General features: G+C 40.4%; 1 protein-coding gene across 38 annotated transcripts in view; it reads left to right on the top strand.

Annotated features, from left to right (window-relative positions):
* ABI3BP (ABI family member 3 binding protein) overlaps positions 1 to 21,695 on the top strand; it is a 323,405-nt gene that overhangs the window by 245,181 nt on the left and 56,529 nt on the right. For 32 of the 38 annotated variants that reach the window (XM_075907457.1, XM_075907515.1, XM_075907462.1 and 29 more), the window contains 6 exons: positions 933 to 1,007; positions 3,841 to 3,915; positions 7,720 to 7,794; positions 8,285 to 8,350; positions 9,399 to 9,473; positions 18,225 to 18,308. In XM_075907457.1, coding sequence (XP_075763572.1) covers positions 933 to 1,007; positions 3,841 to 3,915; positions 7,720 to 7,794; positions 8,285 to 8,350; positions 9,399 to 9,473; positions 18,225 to 18,308 — 450 coding nt within the window. The remainder of the gene's footprint in view (positions 1 to 932; positions 1,008 to 3,840; positions 3,916 to 7,719; positions 7,795 to 8,284; positions 8,351 to 9,398; positions 9,474 to 18,224; positions 18,309 to 21,695) is intronic. The other 6 variants (XM_075907508.1, XM_075907492.1, XM_075907471.1 and 3 more) reach the window with 4 other exon arrangements.

The following is a 21,695-nucleotide window of genomic DNA, read 5'->3' as shown; positions in this document are numbered from 1 at the left end:
CTCTCTTTGTTTTACTCTTCCCAGACGTGGATAATTATAATGACCTCTTTTGCAGAGTATTTTATGATTTACCAATTGAAAGTGCCATAGAAAGCTAAGAAGTAGTATTATATTAAAACAAAAACAATTTTAAAATGTGTATTTTGACAGCACAAATATAAAGCAAGAAGAATTTATTCAGTTTGTTTCTCTCAACAGTCAGTACAGTTACACTGTCATTTGTAATTTGATCATTTGAGTGGGGTGAGGGTCAAGGGTATTAATTTGAATGACACAAAGGCTTACCTATTTCCATTACAGTATTTTTGTTTTATCATGTATGTATAAAATCAAAATTTATCAGTTCTTTTTCATTTTAGCTTCTAAGTATATTTGCATTTTTTCCTCAACAGCAGTACGTCAAACATCCCCACTACCACTTGTAACAAAACCTTCAGTTACTTCCAAGACAAAAGCAACAATGGGTATAGAAGTTTCCTTACTGAAGTTGTTATATGGTATTTTTCCCTTTTCACCAAAGACAACCGCTCTGGAAACTTATTTAATGATATGGCATTTCATACTCTTTCATTCTCCTTCTACATTTATCCACATCCTTTGCCACATGAGATTTCATAGCTCTGTCTTAGAAATGGTCTCTACTACTACTATAAAGTCTGCTAGGAAGCACCATTAACCTATTATTTCTTATCTATCTGTCAAAACAGAGTGGTCCCATTTTTTAAGAATACTGTATAAGAATTTTGTCCATTTTTATATTAAATCATCCCACTCTAATTTTCCTCTTTTTGAGCAGTCATTTTATTTCAGCTTCCAGAAAACCATGAAATTGTTATTCTCTTTACTTCAGGCTTGTACTTTCTGTGGACTAAACATGGCATTGGACTATGATTCCTGAAGAATACAACAATAATCTTGCTCCTTTCTTTCAGCTCCAAAGGAAATACGACTCATTCCATCCAAACCCAAAGCATCTGTCCGGCCAGAAGCACCGCAGACTAAACCTGGTAAATGCATTATTTCTGCAATTCAGTATAAAGACTTTACAACCTTTACAGATGTTATTGTGGTACTACCTTAGTTACACATCCTGACATTGGTCAGTGCCTTGATGTTATGATAGTCACGGCATCTTGAAAGATATTAAGATCATTTTGTTTCATTGAGTTCACAATAGTGAATTGATAAAGAGGAGAACATTGAAAGGGCTAGCAGAATTTGAATCTCAGTTTGTGGAAAGCCATTTGGCCATGGTTTTTTCATGCTGAATTTAAGTAATAGCCATGGATTGTTTTTTAACCCATAGAACGCCTTGATGTGCCTTGGATACACATGCATTTCTATAGCAGCTGTAACTATAGCATTAAAGCTATTCTCTTCTTATGGAAATTGTGAGAAAGGGAACCATGATTTGGTAAGTGTCAGGGAGATAGCCGAGTTAGTCTGTTTCAGCAAAAACAACAAAGAATGCAGTGACACTTTAAAGCCTCACAAATGTATTAGGGTGTTGGGGCATAAGCCACCATGAACTACAGTTCACTTCAGCTTTCCTCCACTTTTCAAACATCCTCTGAACTCAGGTCTAAGAATCAGCCAATATTCAGTTGTAGTTGGATTATAAAATAAGGTTAACTTTTAAGGCGAGTAATGACAGGAACAAGAGGAGCTCTTAATTTTTCAAAAGTGGTAGCTGGAAACCTAATCTTTGACTTTGTCAATTATATTTGCTCTTGAAGTAGACATAGTAATTTTTAATCATTTCCTTTTTCTCGATCCTCTGACACTGGGAGGGAAGATAGTAATAACTCTATTCTTTAGAGAATTGTACAATTTTGTTCTGCTTCACAAAAATTGAAACAGATAATAAAAGAGATTAACTTTTTAAAAGATGATTTTGAGAAACATTGTACAAGTAACCAAGTCATTCTTATGCAAGAATCAATTGACTAGAGCTATCAGTGGATGCTAGGGTTAGCATGACTGCAAAGAAATGTGCATATCAGAAGAGAATGGTGAGAAAATGTAAATATATCAACAAATAGTAAAAGTATTTTTACTATATATGTGCATTATTTTAATTAAGTACTTGGAAAATGAACTTTCTGCATCTGGCAATTGTTTAATTAGAATCTTAATTTATTTTGTAAAAGAAAAGCCTGTTCTTTGTTCCCAACCTCACATACCACCAAGTTAATTTTGCTGCTTCTGCATATGTTGTAGTAAGATTAGGGACTGAAACAAAAGTCCATGTAGCACAGGCCTGGTTTGAGGCAAAGCTAAACTGGGAGCGAGAGGCAGGCTTCTGCTCACAGAACTTGGCACGAACATGGCTGAAAGTGTAAAATAGTAATTGGCAATAGGCCTAGGTGTAGGACAGTATTTGGGACTAGGCACTGACTGTAGAACAGTAATTGGTACTGGTCACAAGTTGAAAGCACATTCCAAAAGGATGGTACCACCAACTTTTTAAAAAAGACCTTGGTACCCACATTTCCCACAGGTGCCAACCCAGGCTCAGGAAAGGGTCTAAACTGACAGCATGATGGACAGAGATGTTCTAATTGAACCATGAGGTGCAGGGTGATGAGTGGTATCTAAGTCGCGTCAGAGGATGGCAGCCTGACACGTCAGAAGTGATGTGAAACTTGTTTGTAGCTGAATATATACACAGGTGTGTTGGGCGGGTGAAAGTCTTTGTCCAGACCTCCCACTGACTAAGCTGAGCCCAATGTTATGGGTACATGGTGCTGTGTCTAGACTATTAGGGTGTGTCTAGACTGCATGGCTCCGTCGACGGAGCCATGTAGATGAGGCAGGACGACAAAGGGAAACGAGGCTTACGGGATCTGCTGACAAAAGGTTCTGGGGTCGGCAGATCCCCATCTAGACTGCCGTGCTATGCTGACAAACAGCTGATTGGCACAGCACGGAGGCCATTTTGATTTAAATGAAGCGGCAATTATTTAAATAGCCACTTCATTTCCCTTTGTTGTCCTGCCTCATCTACATGGCTCCGTCGACGAAGCCATGTAGTCTGGACACACCCTTACTGTACTTCACTTAACAATAAACTTGGCTGGGCACCTTCGATCCTCATCTGATATATGGTCTTTGGGAGCTCTCTCGGAGTCTGCTGTGTTGACTAATTGTGCAAGTGAACACGGCACACATCATTGAGTATACACATACAGCCTTCTGGTTATCATCACTGATGGAGCAGGAGACCTATCAGGACACCACACCAGTAAATCCTGACTTACTACATGTGCCACTGATATTTTATTTTCTGTTGCTCCAAAAACAATGTGCCTGAGATAAGTTAACCTTGTGACAATTCATGTTGTTGATGGATCCAAAATGACACTGAGTAATGAAATTTTCTTGGCAGTTTTTGTCATTATCTTTTCCCTTATGCTTTTGAAAGATGACTGAAGATATTATTTTATCAACAGCAAAGCTTTCCATATTTCTCTCCCTTTGGTTGCAGGGGGGTCATGCTCTAGGGCTCACACATAATACTGCTTCTGATTTTCCAGTCAGTTTGTTTGCTGTTCTTCCTAGGAACAAACTTCTCATGCACAAGCCTAGACTGTCATCTGCAAAGCTTTACCCTGATCCCCTAATCTTCTGTTGCCTGTCTTATTAATGCTTTGTGTTCTCGTCTCAACAATTACATTTTCAATTAAAGCATAACTTAGAGCCAGGTTTCTGGGGCTGAACCTTTTCATTTCTGGACTACACAAACAGAGTTTTAATCCTCCTCCTCCTTGAATTTAATTTGTAGGATGTGATTTTGAGACGTGATGTCCATTTAATCAGATCTGATGTTTTCACTTTCAGTTCCAAATGAAACATACCCGATTTCATTCAAGCCCCAAACTGCTCTAACTACAGAAAATCCACAGTTGAAAACTGGTAATTTATTTGTTTGTTTTTTTTTCTTAATTCAGTGCGTAGGGATTGTTAACAGTCTCAGAAGTAGATGATGCACTTTGCACTTTAATGTTTAACTGTGTATACATTATTACCTAGAAACTTATATTACAGGTACATTTTGGTTTTGGTCAGGAGCCCAAATATCATACTCTGTGTTTTTGGGGGTTGGGCATTCAGAGATTGAGCCAAATTCTGCCCTGGAGTGCAGACATACTGCTCTTATTGAGGGGAAAAAATGGTGCATTCATATCCATGAGCAAGATTGGGTTTGGTACATTCACAGAATGTGCAAATCTCACTTAGTTCTGTGTGTATCCCACTATGGTGCACATCTGCCGGAGACCAAAAGGTTTTTGTTAGCAATTTCTGATGTTTGCCGCCTGCGCCCTCCTCCTCCTCATGCTCCAGAATTCCAAGACTGATGAAGACGGGTTGTTGACACATTCTAGAACCTCCCACATAAGATCCTCGTCCTTCTGCAGAACACAAGACCCAACAAGTTGGTGGCACTCCCCAGTCATGACTCCATCTTAGGACCCTCTAAGGTAGTCTAGCCCACCCCTGCTGCATGTCCCCTACTCCAATGAGGATAGAAAATAAGTACTTTGTATCAGTCTAGGGATCAGAAATTTTATTCACACACATTGCACCAAATTCCTTCATAGTCCAAGCAGTCACTGAAAGATCCAGGCAATATCAACCAAAATCCACTCCTTTTGATAAGGAAGCTAAATTTTTTAACCTATTAGGAAGGAAAGTTTTACTTCAACCAGTCTGCAGTTCTGCATAAGAAATTGCCAGGCTTTAATATCTAAATACCGTGTTGTGAATTACTCTAAGTTTATAGAATTTACTAATATGCTCCTGCAGTAGGCTAAAGTGGAATTCCAGGTACTCATTGAGGAAGTTAAATTCATTATCTGATCATTCCTTCAAGCATCTGATGATGCAAAAAAATCAGTTTCCCAAGTGATGGCAGTGGGTATATATTCAGAGGGACCATAAACCTCCATGGGAATGACAGAAAATGCAGTAGAGCAAGCAAACATCCCCCCTGTTGCTCCTTTCAACTCCAACAACCCTGCTAAGAAACACGTATGATGCGACCTTCAAGAGCTGCAAATCATTCCAGATCTCCTCCTAAAAGTCTTATGCACTATTGTCAGCCATCTAGCTTGTCTCTCCCAAGCTTAGCAGATGATCAAGACTAACAGATGGGTTCTTGACATTATTCATACTGGCTACAGCACACAGTTCCTCTTCCTCCCCCATCAAAAGCCCTTCTCCACCTTCTTCAGGGCGTACTCTTACAAGATCTTGCTCATTAAAGAAGTAGAATGTCACCTTCACCAGGGTACCATACCACAGGCATCCCTCATTACTGGGCAAAGAGTATTTACTCGAAATACTTCCTCGGGTCCCAAAAAATGGAGGATGAAGACTCAGATCTCAAACAGTTCAGTGCCTTTATCTGCAGATTGAAGTTCAAGATGGTCACCTGGCTTCAGAACCTTCAAGTCCAGTCAGAAACATCTCTCCTGTGTTGAAGTCTCAGTCTGGTCCTGTGTTGAAGTCTCAGTCTGGCATTAACAAGGCTTTGTTTCATTTGAATCCCAGGCCTTGACCCACTTCCATGAGGTGGTTGCCATTACCTCAGCTAGAAGTTTAGGTGAGCTGGGGGTCCTTATGGCTGATCTGCTCTACACAGTCTTCCAAAATAGCAATGATTCTTTAAGACTTGAGCCTGTATTTATTCCTAAAATAATCTTGGATTTCCATCTCAATCAAACAATTCATTCACCTGTCTTCTTCCCAGAATCACATGATACCAGTGAGGACATGACACTTCATTCTCTAGATGTCCATGAGGTTTTGGCATTCTACCTGCACCGAAGAACATTTTTAGAATCTCTACCCAAAGACTTTCAAAAATATCAGGCTGCCATCTGCTGCATTGTGAGTTACCAGCTATCCCCCGCTCCTCAGAGAACATGTGACTAGGGCCAAGGGTGCTTGGATATCCTCATTTTGTGATGTTTCTCTCACTGAAATCTGTAAAGCAGCAACATGGTCCATACATTTATGAAAGACATGTCCTGTTGCAAGTTTCTACAGCTAATGCATCTTCCAGCACAGCAATCTTCAAATCATTGGTACCATAGAAGTCCTCTGCACCTCCTCCCTCATACTTGATATCCATCATCCACAGTGGACTACACATAGGGACTATCACTTGAATAAGAAAGGAAATTACTAGTAATTAGGATCTGGAGTGCTTCCAAGGTATGTTGTCCTTATAGGTATTCCACTATCTGCCCTCCTTCCCCTCTGCTTTGGTTCCTTTACACATGATTTATAGTAGCGAAGGAGCTGGAGATGCAGTCAGTCTGCATCACCTCTTACGTGAGGAGATAATGGGCACAGACAAAAATCTTCTGGTGTCTCAAACATGGAGCATGTTCCACAGTGGAGTGCAAATAGGGGATACACGACTTTAAGAACTCCAGTTATTGTACAAGGTAAGTAACATTTCTCAGTTGTGTGATACTTGTCATTAGAAGTCTTTGGGATAGAGTGAATAATTAACATTAGCCAGATTAATCATGACTTCCACCTTTTCCCTGACCATACAGCCGTGCATGGGCACAGTTCCTATGGACATCAGTGGGAGTTACATGTGTAGAAGGGTGAAGAAGGGAAGCACTATTTTGGAATAACAGCCGTTACTCTGAAATAACAATGCGAGCATCTAAATAGCAATTCCGTTATTTTGAAATAAATTCAAAATAATGGATGGCGTATTCCAGCTTCTGTAAACCTCATTCCATGAGGAATAACGCCTCTTCCGAAATTGCTATTTCAAAATAGCTCCTCCCCAGGGCCATTCAAAGTAATTCCTCCCTGGTGCGTCCTGGGGCTCTAAATCAAGGTAGTGTCTCCACATTAGGGGAGCCTTCCTTGTACTAATTTCAAGGCTTCCCTCTAGTGTAGACACGCTATTTTGAAATAAGCTATTTCAGAGTATTTCTTCTGGAATAGCTTATTTTGAAATAAGTGTGCCGTGTAGATGTACCCTAAGTGCCACCTTAATGATTGATGAGAAGATATAAAAAAAATCTATCCACAAAAAGATAGCTGAGTGCATCTTTCAGACAATGAATACACGAACTTTCAGAAGCCAAATTTCAGAATTTCACCTCATTCCACATTTTTAGTCAAGTTAAATGAAATTTGCAGAGAATGTTGCTATTTAAAAAAAACAGATTTAAGAAAAAAACTCTATTTTCCCTAAATCTTGTGGAGGAATAATCTTTAAATGATTTCCTCCCATGGAACACTTGCTTTAAATATATTTTAGTTTTGTAAAATCAGATTTACTGTCTGCCTCACAGTGATCATATGAAGTTTAATGCATTCATGTTACTAACTTGTATGTGTTTCTTAGATGAGTAGTGTTACAGAAAAACAAAGTATTAAACTCAGCCATCTTTCGGATAAGATATTTAATCTAGGACTATAACTTTTTCCAAGTTGAGCAATGACAGTCTGTCTGCTTAAACATTTCCTGTATAGTTTCATATGAAAAAGATATTACTTTTCATTTATACTCTTTAAAAGCTGTTATACAAAGTGTTGCTAGCACTGAATAGCTACTAGGTTCAGCAGCTAAAAGACAAACTATGCTTATGGTACAAAGAATTGTAGAGCCTTTTAGACTGTATTTGGGGTATAAGGTGATGGTGATTAACTTGGCTGTTACTGACTTCTGTTTTACATTTACAGTTTCCTATGTGGTTCGTACAGAAACCATTAAACCTAAAATATCAAAACCATTTGGCAAAACAGAAGCAACACTGGGTAATGGCCAACACTTCACATTTTTAAACATGATGCTATCACTGCATTTCACCAGTCCATGCTGTCTTTGCTATGAATTACTTCATTTTGCTTGCAGATATTTTCTCTTGAGCAATGCTGAAAACTTTCACACCTTTATCTGGAATACTTGACTATGGTTTTTTGGTTTTGTTTTTTTTACAGACACTAATAAAAATTTCTTTAGACTACAGACACGCTGCAGAACTGTCTCTGTATCCATAATCATTTGTGTAACTGAGTGCAAAATAATTCATGTCTTCTCCTTTTAAAACTTAAGCATGAATGTAGCCAGATAGACTCTGGCTACAGTTAACATCTGACTGCTAAATGAACTAGCACAAGCTTCAGTGTGCAGCTAAAGTAATATGTTGAAAATTACAGAATTTGCACATGCACTAACAGTGCCTGTCTCCCTTGATTGTTGTTATTCCCCACAAACAGCATTTAAACTTCAGATTGTTTCTTTCAGCACCGCATAAAGTTCATCTCACTCCTGCAAGACCCAAGATATCTGATAAGCCACAGACCAGACCTGGTAATTAAATGTTCATTAAAAATGTCCTTAATTAATCAGCTTTGCTTATGTTTGGCTTTATCTTTTAAGTATTGCCGTGAAGTAGTTGGTATTTGCAGTTGAGTGGGTCTATTTATGTAGTCTTTCCATTGCTAATTTGACTGATTTTTATTTAGAAATTGTTTATAATCAGATAAACTTTCAAAAAGGTGGTTTCTATTTTTTTTTCCATTTGAAGATGTTTCATTTTCCCAACGTATATAGAGGCTGCTGACACAGATAATGCAGAACATAATGTAGAAAGTTCCCTTACAGTTCTGCTTAATTAACAGTAGTAACCTGGGCCCCCGTGTTCTCTCATAAATTTAGTTTACTTTTCATGTCAGACACCCAATTTCCACAGTGCATTGTGCTAACTTCTGTCATCTATCGAGCCATATTTACTGATTCTGACACAGGGTTTGCCACTGAAGTAAATGTGGAGTTGTGCATAAGAATGTATCGTGCAATATGGTCCACTGAAATTTCTGCAGCATCCTCGAGTCAATTCAAAGAGCAAAATTTTTATTTAATTAAATATGTAAATGAGTAATATCAACAGTTCCTTATTTCTTCTTTGATTCTTGTTGATAAATTTAATACAAATCTCAGTTTTAAAAAAATGAAATTATCCTACAATTTTGATTTTCAATGTGCTCCACAATTTTGTGAGGGCAGTTGGAATTCGCTCACGTAATTGTTGTTATTTTTTTTTAAATGAGAGCCTGCATTCTACCATCAAGTCCTGCAACTGGTGGATTCTGCAGCCATTCTGTAAATGTGGAATGAAAGAGTATAAAACTATCCCCCGTTGGTAGTTTCAGTTTTTAAAAAATGTATGCATATGTTCACATGAAATGATTTTTGAAGACACAATTTGTGCACAAAAAATAGCATGTTTTTAAATCAAATGCATGAGCTACAATACCACTATTGCCTCATTTACTCTGTAACTAATGGGCAATTCAATTTGCAGTGGCCTTGTTTTTAATTAAAAACTGAGCAATTTAGTTTTAAATTGTCTCTGCAGTACTAAACAAAACGACACCAGGACCTGGTAGAACAAAAACTGCTGGAGTGGTGAGATGGGGCGGTACGCCAACAGGTAATGCATAAATATATGCTTTCTCTGTAATATTTTTTGAATGTATCTATAAAAAAAACGGAGTGTACTTGTTCAGTCCTTCTAGCTTTCTCTGAATTCATGTTTGACCAAGTTTTACTTAGTTATGGAAGTGAATTCTCTCACTGAAATACTGTAATTCACTTAGGGCTCGTCTACATTGGGCCCTTTTCCGGAAGGGGCATGTTAATTTCAGAGGTCGTAATAGGGAAATCCGCGAGGGATTTAAATATCCCCCGCGGCATTTAAATAAAAATGTCCGCTGCTTTTTTCCGGCTTTTAGAAAAGCCGGAAAAGAGCGTCTACATTGGCCCCGATCCTCCGGAAAAAAAGCCCTTTTCCGGAGGATCTTATTCCTACTTTGAAGGGCTTTTTTTCCGGAGGATCGGGGCCAGTGGACGCTCTTTTCCGGCTTTTCTAAAAGCCGGAAAAAAGCGGCGGACATTTTTATTTAAATGCCGCGGGGGATATTTAAATCCCCCGCGGATTTCCCTATTACGACCTCTGAAATTAACATGCCCCTTCCGGAAAAGGGGCCAATGTAGACGTAGCCTTACTGTTTTCTGATCGTGTGATGATGCTTAGTTTGTGCATACCGTGACTGAGCATCACTACAAAAAGCATATATATTCCCTACGGTTTTCTATATGGCCCATTTATAGCTTCATTTGAGCTAATTGGATATTAACAAGAACACTGTATAATTGCAGTCATGGGGTTTGCTGAAGTATCATTCAATAGAGTGGCTGTAATTGACTGATTGCAGTAGCTAGAAAGAGACTATTAGCTTGTCACTAAGTAGCTGTGCTGCAGAGTAAACTCTTCATCTTTTAAATGAACACGTCTGTGGACTATTTGGAAAGGGATCTGGCTGTGATGGTGAATGTTAACCAAGATGTTTCTTTCTACCTTTCCAGCACTTAATTATACTTATCACTAGAAATTTTGTTCCTAATGGCCAACCTAAACTTCTCTCGCTGCAGTATAAGTCCATTTTTACTTGTACTACAGAGAACAGTTGATCACCATCCTCTTTAGAAGAGTCCTTCACATATTTGAAGACTGTTGTCAGGGGCTTAATCTTCTTTTCTCAAAGCTAACCATGCCTAGTTTTTTAACCTTTCCTAACAGATGATATTTTCTAAACCTCTTATCATGTATGTTCTTTTCTGGAATCTCTCCAATTTCTCCATATCTTTCTTAGTGTGATGCTCAAAACTGGACACAGCACCGCAACCCAGGCCTACAATTGCCAAGTAGAACAGGATGGTTATCTCCCACATCTTGCATAGGAATGCCAAAATAAGCCTTTTTCGCAACTGCCTCACATTGCAAAGTCTGGGAATATCTGTTTCTTAAAAGCATGACTGGTCAGCCAACTTTCAGCACCAGATGATGTTGTGGCATACCGCTAGGACTGAGTGAATTCAGAAATTCCATGGGATATTGAATGGCTTCATTTACATCCACAACTGTGTTAATTGAGTTGTAGCATACAGTTTCTCCACCACGGGTGAAGCAGTGTGGTGGGGGGGGAGTGGGGCGGAGGGAATCCCCAGGCCCTGGGTGGAGCGGCATGGCGGGGGGAGAGAGTCCCCAGGTGGTGAAAAAGGGAATTCCCATACTCCAGGTGAAGCGGTGAGGGCAGAGGGAGAAATCACTAGGCCCCCTGTAGGAGCCTCACAGTAGGTTTCGGGGGGAATCTCATTGGTGAGTGTATCGCATCACGTCCTTCCTCTCTTGGCACCTCCCTTTCCATGTTGTGGAAAACAGCCCCATTCTTGCTGCTTCCCATATTCCTGGCACAACCAAACCCTGACCTTGCTTTAAGTTAGGATAAGAGGAAGCTGCCTACCGAATTTGGTGGTCCTAGCTGTTACCATTTAGGAGGAGTTCTTGTACAAACAGACACATGGACGGACAGACGGACATTTTATTTCTAAAATATATATAGAGAGAGATGTAGGCCTCAATAATTATTCTAGTAGTGCTAATCAGTGCCTAAATGTTTAATAAATGCAGTGTCTTATAGAATACTTAAGTAGTATGTTATCAATTTAGACATTTCATAGTTTTTCTCCCCTGAGCAAAAGTGCAGTTACTAAAGAACCCTGGCTGGTCTGTCATTCTCATATCAGCTGGGTTCTTTCTCCTTTCTCGCTGGTAGTGTTCTTGGACTGTGCTCCAGTTCTTCATCATTTGTCGGTGGCATCAGTGCCAAGACAGGCTGCCCCATGCAGAATGTGCTTGGCAGCTGCAGGCTCCAGATGCTGGGCCGTGGAATGTGTTTTTCCAGCAGCAGCATATGAGACTGTGGCTGGCGTCCTGGCTGGCTTTTTTCAGCCTTTTGGCTGGTTGCATTCTTGGCTCTGGTGCCAGGTGTTAAACTGATTGGGAATGGGACACAGGCAGCATCTTTCTGAATAGCTTTTCTTTTTAATTCTCTTCTTACTGTGAGGCAACATTTTCTATAATTTTCTTTTAATTTGATTCCCTGCTTATTTGTCTTAACTAACAAAGCTTGTGTCACAATAGGAAATGTGGTTTTCTTAATGTCTCAGAGATTGACTTGATCTTGACAATTTAAAGCGTCACACAATGTTCTAGCACGGTATTTTTGTTGTTCTCAACTACTCTCCTATAAAGTAACTTTCTCCTTTTGCAGGGACTGAACAGGCTGTTTCTGTCACAATAGCCACCCACTGTATGTGCTACCCTCTTTAAAGCTACAGCTGTGTGCTCAGGCTTGCAGGACTCAAAATGTTTCGATAGCTGGGTTTGTTGTTTTATAAACTCCCCCCACTGCACGTGCTGGCAATAGCCATTTATGTTGTGGAAATGAAGTTGAAATTTGGTCTTCTCATATTCAGGCCCACCAATGGGGTGGGGAGGTGAAGGGCTGGGTATGCAAAGGAGATAGCTGCTCTGGGGCATGGTGATTTAAAAGGGCCTGAGGCTCCTAGTCATCACTACTGCTACCTCTAGCGGCAGCGGCTGGACCCTGGGCCATTTAAATTGCTGCTGCAGCGCGGCATGAAGGACTGGCTGGGGGAGGCTAATTTCCAGCTCTGCCCCTTCTGCTAAGGCTCCACCCTTTCCATGGGGCCCAGAGCCAGGCCTCTGCAGCCCCAGCAAAATATGTCCTCAGCCCGGTTGGCGGTATTTCTACTACTTGTGGGGTGTGGGGCAGTAGATATTGTGTTATTCCAGGCTATATTGAGTGTTTCCAGGAAGCATGATTAAAGTCAAGAGAGAAATATAAACACACATGCAAATGCCATCAGCCACACACATCCCTATTCAAAAGTTTGGGTGGGAGAAATTCTCATGATAAACTGTTACACTAGATTGACAGCTATCATGACAAAGAGCATATTGTTGGGTAGTCCAAATAGCACTAAATCCTCGAAGTATGAAGAAAACCACACTTACTTGCAAATTTGAACTGCATTTAATCAGGCAACAGGGAAAAACAGAACCACCATGCTGCTATTATGGCTGTGTCAGCCTTTCTCCTGGAAACCTTGGGTTTATTTTTCCATACTGCCTAATTAACTACCATTTAAATTGTCATGTAAGATTGACTTGTTTTCTTCAAGATGGCCTAATTTAATTCTGTTTGACAAAAACATGGAACTGTGTCAGAATGCCTGCACATTGTATTGAGTTAGTAGCTCTGGGGTGGTATAGTAAACTAGCACTCTCATGTTCCAGATACTTGCAGTGGAACACAAAACCCAGATCTGGATTTTTAACTTCCTGAAGTTCAAGTCAGTTGGATTCATGGTTTTGGTTTGAGCCATTTTCGTTTATGGATCAGTCTAAATGGCAGTGTGACTCAGAACACACCTGATTTAACCCTTGGAGAACTGAAATGGGGAAGGGTCATTCTTAATGACACTGACACACTGAGGATGAGTTTATTGGTCTTCACCTAACTCTCCTGGCAGCTGTTCTTTTCTCTCCTCAAAATAAAGAGGCTCTTCCTGCAGTCCCCCATGAAGTACTGCAAAACTGTTCTCCTCAAGTATCTCCACGCTTTCTCCAAGACTTCCTCCATGCCAGTTCCTTCAGCTCCTTCAAAAAAGTGCTTAAGTAATGTATAGACCTTGTGTCAGCCTTCTGCATAGGGATGAATTTCATCCTCAAGTAGTTTCTAAGTAAAGATTGGACAGTGGAGAAACTTGCAGTGAATTTTGCTGAGACTAGATTTATTATTACTGCTTTCATTGATACCAAACAACATAGACATTAGCAGAAGATGTTTATAATCATATAAATTCTTGAGAATGAGTGTTCTGAAGAAGAGGGGGGGTTTTTAAGCCAGAAAGCATAGATTTGTTTCAAATACAATGTATTGCATTAAATAAAAGGTATTGCATTCTCTGTCTTACATGCATATAAAATAGCAGAAAAATCTTGTTGAAGGGGAAGTAGCAGTGAGAAGGGAGCAAATGAATGTGTGAGAATTTACGCAAGTTACTGTATTTTTGTGCCTCAGGCACCCCATTAGCAAAACTGGTATATTAATGTTCACCCGGTTTTGTAAAAGTTTTAAATGCATTTCAAAGACTGGGATTGCACATCTTAGAGAAGAGATATGACTAAGCATGAGACATGACAAATGTCTGAATAGTCCCAAATGATGAGAAAGTTAATAAGGAAATGCTGTTTTCCCCTTCAAATAACTCAAGAATGAGTTGTCACCCAATTATATTAATAGGCAACAGATTCAAAACAAACAGAAGGAAGTATTTCTTCATGAAATGTACAGATAACCTATGGAACTCCTTGCCAGGGTAATGTTGTAAAGGATAAAAGTATAACTGGGTTCAAAAAATAATTGGATATGTTCACGGAGGATAGATCCATCAATCACTATTAGTCATGTTTGTCTAAGAGACAACCCTTTGCTCTGAGTGGCACTGAGCCTCTGATTGACAGATCCAGGGATTGGACAAAAGGAGAGAGATCACTTGATGATTGCCCTATTCTGTCCATTCCTTCTGAAACATCTGGCATTGGCCACTATCAGAAGACAGGATATTGGAGTAGCTTGGGGTGGGCAAAAGGGCCTCCATGGGCTAGATGCAGCCCACCAAGTGGGTGGATCCGGCCCGCAGAGACCCTGCTGCTCCCCTGCCCCCAGGCCGTGCGCTGCTTGCAGGGTAGGGGCGGAGCGGAGAAAGCTTTGGGCGCTCCCCTACCCCCAGGCCCTAATTGGTCTGGGGGTTGGGTGAGCATGCAAAGCCTCCTCCCGCCCTGCCAGGAGCACATGACGCTTCTTGCAGGGTGAGGGGGGAAGAGGCTTCGTGCGCTCTCCTACCACGTGCTCCTCGCAGGCCTGATTGGCCTGGGCAGGGGCAGATGACGATTTTGCGGGGCCCAGGGCAGCACAATTTCATGGGGCCCCACCCTTTGACACGGCGCATGCGCTGTGGTGCCACCGTGCATATGCGGCACTTCTTGAAGCCCGGGGCCGCCCCACTCACCCTGCCCTATATCCGCCCCTGGGCCTCGGGGTAGGGGAGCGTGCCAAGCCTCTTCTAGGGCATGGATGCCTAGTGGGGAGAGAGGGCAAAGGGGCTCCCCCAGACCAATCATGGTCTTGGGATAGGGTAGCTCTTCCCCTTCCTGTTTAGGCCCCGCTCCTTCCGGGGTGTCCCCGGAGCAACTTCAAAAAATTTTTAAGTGGTCCCCAGGCAAAAATTATTGCCCACCCCTGGGGTAACTGGACCTTTGATCTAACCCAATATGGCCATTCTTATGTTCTCTAGTAAGACAGCCAGATCCATGTTTGGTAAAAATTAGTTTAGTTCCCCTGACATCAATTAACCACCCTCATTTCTTCTAAATTGAGTGCCCTCTGGCCCTCGCTCCCATAGCTGGACCTGATCTCTCAGGATTTCGGCAGGCTTCGCTATTCAAACGTCTGGTCTCTGCATCTCGTGGCATGGAAGCTCCATCTCAGCTTTCCGTTCGGGGTTCTGGGATAAGAGGGTCTTTGCAGACCCTATGGGGCACAGTTTCTGTAAGGAGTTGGATAGGGTATATCCTCATGTGCGTCAGCCCCTACCCCGTGGGACCTTAACTTGGTGCTTAGGTTGATGGCTCCCCCCTTCGAGCTGTTAGCAATGTGTTTGCTGTTGCACCACTCCTGGAAGGTGTCCTTCTTTGTGGCCATTACCTCCACTAGGCAGGTTTCAGAACTGCGAGCCTTAACTGTAGACGCTCCCCTTGTACAGTCTGTTTTAAAGATAAAGTCAGATTTGACCCCACCCCATGTTTTTACTTAAAGTGATGTCTCATTTCCATGTCAATCAGGATTTATTTTTACCTGTTTTTTTACCTGAAACCTCACACGTTGGGAACAGAGCAGGCTCTCTTCACACCTTAGACCGGGGTGGGCACCGGAAGGGAGGAGCCTAAACCGAAGGGGCAGGGCCATGATGTTTCTGGGCTACCATGATTGGTCTGGGGAGGGGAAGCCCCTTTGTCCCCCCTTCCCACTAAGCACCCATGCCCCAGCAGGGCGGGAAAAGGCTCTGCACGCTCCTCCACCCCCAGGCCAATCAGGGCCTGTGGCTGGGGGCGCTGCGCGAAGCTTCCTTCGCCCTGTCCCTGCGCCTTGTGTGAGCGTACAGCACTTTGAAGTGCCGTACACGCCTCGCAGGGCGGGCGGAGGGCTGAGGAAACTTCGCATGCTCTTCCCGCCCCCAAGCCAGTCAGGGCACCTCGAAGAACAGCTGGGAGTCTATAAAAAGCTAAAAGGAAAGAGACCAGTGGAGGGGCTAGCCTGTGGATATTCCAGAGCCAGAAGGCCTGTGTTGGAGGACTGAAAATGGCTGAGGGCTGTGACCAGTATGGGAACTAACTTCATGACCTTCCTGAGGTGGGGAACCCCAGAGGCAGGACGTCGAATAGAGGGGAGTTCCTGTGTTTGGGTAGAAGACTCATGAGACTAGTCACTCTCAAATGGATGGCTGGGAGGATGAGGTCCTAGACACGGGCAGAAAAGAACCGGGATCAAAGTTCTGGTGGATTCGTTTGGTGGGTTATCTGAAGTGATGCTGAGAAAGTGGGGAATGGAAAACACTTTGAATTTCACTCTAGCTAGGAACTGGAAGAATGGTTTTCCCATGACGATTCTACAGAATATTATGTGTGCCATGCATAAATTACACCCACAGGTGAGACTTTGAACTGGACAGTGAGAGAGACTGTGCTCTTTTTAAGTTAGAACTGAGGGAGAACTGAGGCAGGTGGGTTTGTTGTACCACAACCTATATCTGGTGTGGCTGCTTTGACAGGGCTCATCTGTAATGACCACTGATGACTTTGGCATCATTTTGTCTTGAGCTTGTTATCATATATTCATGACTGTACCTGTCCTGGGTACTATGACACTACAGTGTCTGCACAAGGCAGCTGCCATAAGATTGCGTAAAAGACTAATTGGAACCAGTCTGCTGCTTTAATCAGAAAATTTCTCGGGATTACAGTTTTAAGGTTAGATACTATTTCCACTGAAGCTGGTCAGAGTTTGGCCAGGACTAGGTTCATAAATGGTATTCAATGATCAAGAAGTTACTTTAAAAAAATTGATATATACCCTTGGAGTAGTGCAGCCAACACTTAAATAATCTTAATGATAACTATTAAACCCATAAAATCATTGGTTGTAATGTCATGGTCAGGTTGGAATTGAATTTGAAATTGATAAATTGATAAGCATTTGACTTGTTTACATTTTCAGATAGTGTGCTATATTAATTTAGTTGATGTGTTTGAAATGTTATCCAAATTAAGTTTAATAAGTACACAATGTTCTTAGTCATTTGAAAAATAAATTGCAACAAAACTTGTGATTGATTGATTGATTGATTTTTTAATTTAACATACTGACCACAGAGAGAAGAACTATACAGAATGGTTTTTCCACAAGTGTGACAAAATTGCAGTGATTTCCTTCCTCTCATTTTACCAAAGTTAGTCATTGTACAACATGTGGATATGTAAATGCACTTCATTTGTTAAGAGATGGCATATTAAAATTAGTCTAGCTGTGCCTTTAATGTTAGTATGTAAAGCTGTTATATTGTACCAAAAAGAATTATGTTGATTTTTGTAATGCCACTCAACTTGGGCTTTTTTAAAAAACTCTGTTTACATTACTTGTAAGTAGAACAGTCTTTTATATACAAATGGAATTTTACCCACATTTTGCTTTCAATAGTCTAAATATGGTCTGTGTTTGGTTTGATGCATCTCCAGTGATTCCATATTGGGGGTAAACAAATAGATTCTTCTAGGAGGAAAAAAGAGCTAGCCCTCTAAAACAGTCCATACATGTATTTTACGCACTGGAAAAGGAAACAAGCTTTCTCTGTTATTTTGGGCACTAGCCCTTCTTGACTAACCATGGAATCTCATTGCTGTTACTCAGCCCTTGCTCTTATTGCCCCTTACTACAGTTTATTGCCTCCTTCATTGTTCTGTGTCTAAAATTAAATTTCCATCTCTTTGAGGCCAAAGACAATATCTTCTTCCTTGTACTAGAAGGTGGCTAGCAGCCTGGTACACTTCAAATGAATATAACAACAATGAACAATCGGTGTATGTTACGAGACTCGTATTTGTTTTAGCTAGAGTTTGTAAATGAGTTATACGTACTGCATATTCTTTGTCATATATACATTTACTCTCTTTTCTTTTATTTCACATGTAATAAAGAAGTAGTCCGGGATTCTACTAAATTTCTGATGGGCTCAAACGTATCACTGGAATCCAATGTTACAAGGAAAAAGATAGATTCTGGTAAGATTAATTATGAAGACCATGTCACAGTCACTCAGAAATGGGGGGTATTGATAAAATTGCCTTTTTAGATGTCAGTGAAACAAAACAAAACACATCTCTACTGCAGAAGATAAAAAAGGATGGCTCAGTTTTCCTCAGAAAAGTATGTCCTAATGGCTCAGGAAACTGGTGATAGAGTAAAGAAATTTACATTTCCAGATCATCAGTTCATGTCCAGTCCAGGCTGCTTGTGAACAAATGTTGTTGCCATCTGCTGGCGGTTTGGCAAGCGATGTAGTGACCAATTCTTAATGGTCAAGCGGCCAAGTTACAAAACCACCGTCAGAATTGGCACTGGTTGGCACTTTTGTTGGATGTTCCAGGAGAAACCTGCAGATGGGGTTAGTGTAAATGAGACTAAATTACCATCTAATCCGTAAGGACACACACTACAGGCTAAGCTTGAGGACAGTTAGGAAGGCAGTGTGAGGAACCTGCGCTTCCTCTGTTCTGTGCCAGTTTTGTGGACAAAGAGAGGATCCCATGGATATTCTAATTTTGTAAAGCCTTCATGTTATCAAAATAAAAAAATCACTCTGTGCTTTAATGAAGTTTTTGTGGACCACCCAACAAATTACTCATGAAAGAAATATATATGTGGTATCTTTCTGTCTTGGTTATAAAAAAGCATAGCAACTGTTGCATTGGCATTTCTGTTCACTAACATTTAATCTGAGAAAAAATTAGCATCTCTGTGAAGTTGTGCATTCATTTGCTTTTATGCTCTTACTGATGTTTTTGAAAGGGCTTTACCTTTTGAATCCTGTATGGTGAAAACTTGAAAGAATATGTACAAAGAAATGCCTCCTAAATTAATTATAAACTGTGGAGGTTTCTGTAATCCCTACCTAGAATACTGGCAGTTAATTTACTTGGGTAAAAAAAAAAGAGAAGAAAGTCTTACTGTTGAGATTTGGCATTTCAGTCCCTTAAAGTTTATCCAGTCTAAAAATTGTACTTCATGGGGATTAACTGTTATTAGCTGCATCCAAGCATTAAGGTGAAGCCAAAGATGGCTATGAATTGTAGTTTACTAGTTCACTTTTTCTCAACTTAGGTAAGTGGTATATATACCCTTCTGGGATTTGAAGAGTTTAAAATGACACATTATACATATGAGTTTTGAAGGAAATCTACATCTGTTCTTATTCACTTGGTACATTATATATTTAATGGCAAGACTTTAGAGTTCTGGAGTAAACCAATACCTTGAATTGTAGTCAAAATGGACTGTGGACTATACTGCTGTTTTGTCATTTTCCTAAATAAGAGTGGACTGTAATATATATTTTTTTTAAGATCAGTGCTGTTCATGAGGTCTACCTACATTCAGATTCAAAGATAAATCAGAACTTGGAATAAGGTAGCATAAACCTGGCTTCATTTTTAACACACTTTATTTAATCATTTAAATTTCTGAAAAAAATTAAGCATATCCAAAAATCTAGGAGCCCTGCCACTGATGCCCTTAAATAAGGTGTAGGCAAAATACATTGAAATATGCAGGTTGTTTTGAGCTTGTTACTCTTGTTACATTCTTTGAGCAGTTAAGCACCCTCAGTTTTCATGGAGGTGAATGAGAGTTGAAAAAATGGAGAAAAAATGAGCCCTTAAAAGTTTTCATGAAACTGATTCCATTACAAATGTCAGGTATATGAGATATTTCCTACAATTATATTATTTGTAATTGATTATATATCTGATCACTGTGTCCAAAGTAAATAAAATATGTTGATTTGGTGGTGTTATGGAAATAACAGAAACTATTCAAGAACATTGCAGGGTGGATGTGTTTTTGTAGTTCATGTTGTTTTTCCAGACGACATTGCAGTAGGCTCAATACCATGCATAAATTCCATTGAGAAGTAATATGTTGTACCTTTACATAGCTTCTGGACACTACCAAAGGTTTTTATAATATGTAGAATATACGGCAGATACTACTGGAAAATATTTGCTAGTTTTCATCATACAATTACCTCAGGCAGGCCTGCTGACAGGGTGCAATTGCCCTGGCAATTTAAAGGGCCTGCTGCTCTAGGCCTTTTAAAATCACCGCTGGAGCGCACTCCAGGCAGTGTTAAAGGCGGGGGGATACCATGCTCCATGCGATGTTGAGAGGGGGTTGTACTCAGCTCCACCCCTTCCAGTAGTACAGAGCTGGGTCCCCTCACTCTTTGCCCAAGAGCCCGTGGTGGTTCCACTTACCTCAGATATTCCTCATTCTAATCTTAGGAAAAAGGGCATTAATTGTAGATACCACTGCATTTCATCCTGTCAGGGATTTAAAAATGAAAATAAAAGCCTCAAATAACGATTCTTAAAATGCTACGGTCTCCAAATATAACCTAATTTTAAATCAAGTGGGTACAAGATTACCTCCAGTCTCACTTTTTCACCTCATTTGGGGGATATTTCCATTATGATTCACGAGTGGGTGTTCAAGTCCAAAATGGAAGAAGAATAAAGTCAAAGTGGAGAATCTGTCTATCCAACTTAGACATTTCTAAATATCACCCCAAATGAACTCGGAATTCATTTTCCACTCCCCTTACTACATTTATAAATCTGTGTATGCTTCTTATGATCTGACGTACTACGTGCAGCCAGTATTACATTAACAGCCAACTGTGTTGTTGACATTGGCAGCATTATGAGCATTATCTTATTCTTGAACAATTCCTTGTGTGAGATGCATGAAGTCTTCTTTTTAATGTAAATCATGCACATCTCTAACTTTATGAACTCTCTTTAATAAAAGAAAAAAAGAAAAAAGAGCAGACATGTTTCAACATGGATTATAGAAGAAAACTCACACTTTTTATTTAAATTTTATTTCTCCTGTTTTCCGAGGTATTGGTGAAAACAATGGCCAGTTGTGATTCACATTTACACTGTCTTTTTTAAAGCTACTTCTTCAAAACATACTGTGTGCTATAAACGCTTTTGTGATCTTCTGGGGAAAAAAACCCCACTCTTCTCACTGGGCATTGAGAGAGCTTTTCCTCTATGCATGATGCACATTAGAATGATCAGTTCAGAGGTAGTAATATCTGATTGATCTGGTTAGGTTCTATGTCCAGTTTTGCCATTTTTATAAGTAAGACCAGCAAGCTGTTTTGTCTGAAATAGTCATCATCTGTAATTGAAGAACCTGAATCTTCTATGGGTTATTTTATTATTTAAAAAAAAATGGATATGTCACTGCAAACTTAAACAGCAGTTTACATACATAGCTGTTTCCTCCCCCTAGGAATGTTGTATTTTGAGGTATACACGGTACTATACATTTCTTTGTATAGTTTCTAGCACAACACAGCCGTTGGACACAACAATAATAAAAGT

Source organism: Pelodiscus sinensis, chromosome 1, assembly GCF_049634645.1.
Source record: "Pelodiscus sinensis isolate JC-2024 chromosome 1, ASM4963464v1, whole genome shotgun sequence".
In the NCBI taxonomy this organism is placed as follows: Eukaryota; Metazoa; Chordata; order Testudines; family Trionychidae; genus Pelodiscus; species Pelodiscus sinensis.
Note: the sequence above shows the minus strand (reverse complement) of the source record. Positions and strands in the feature narration are given on the sequence as shown.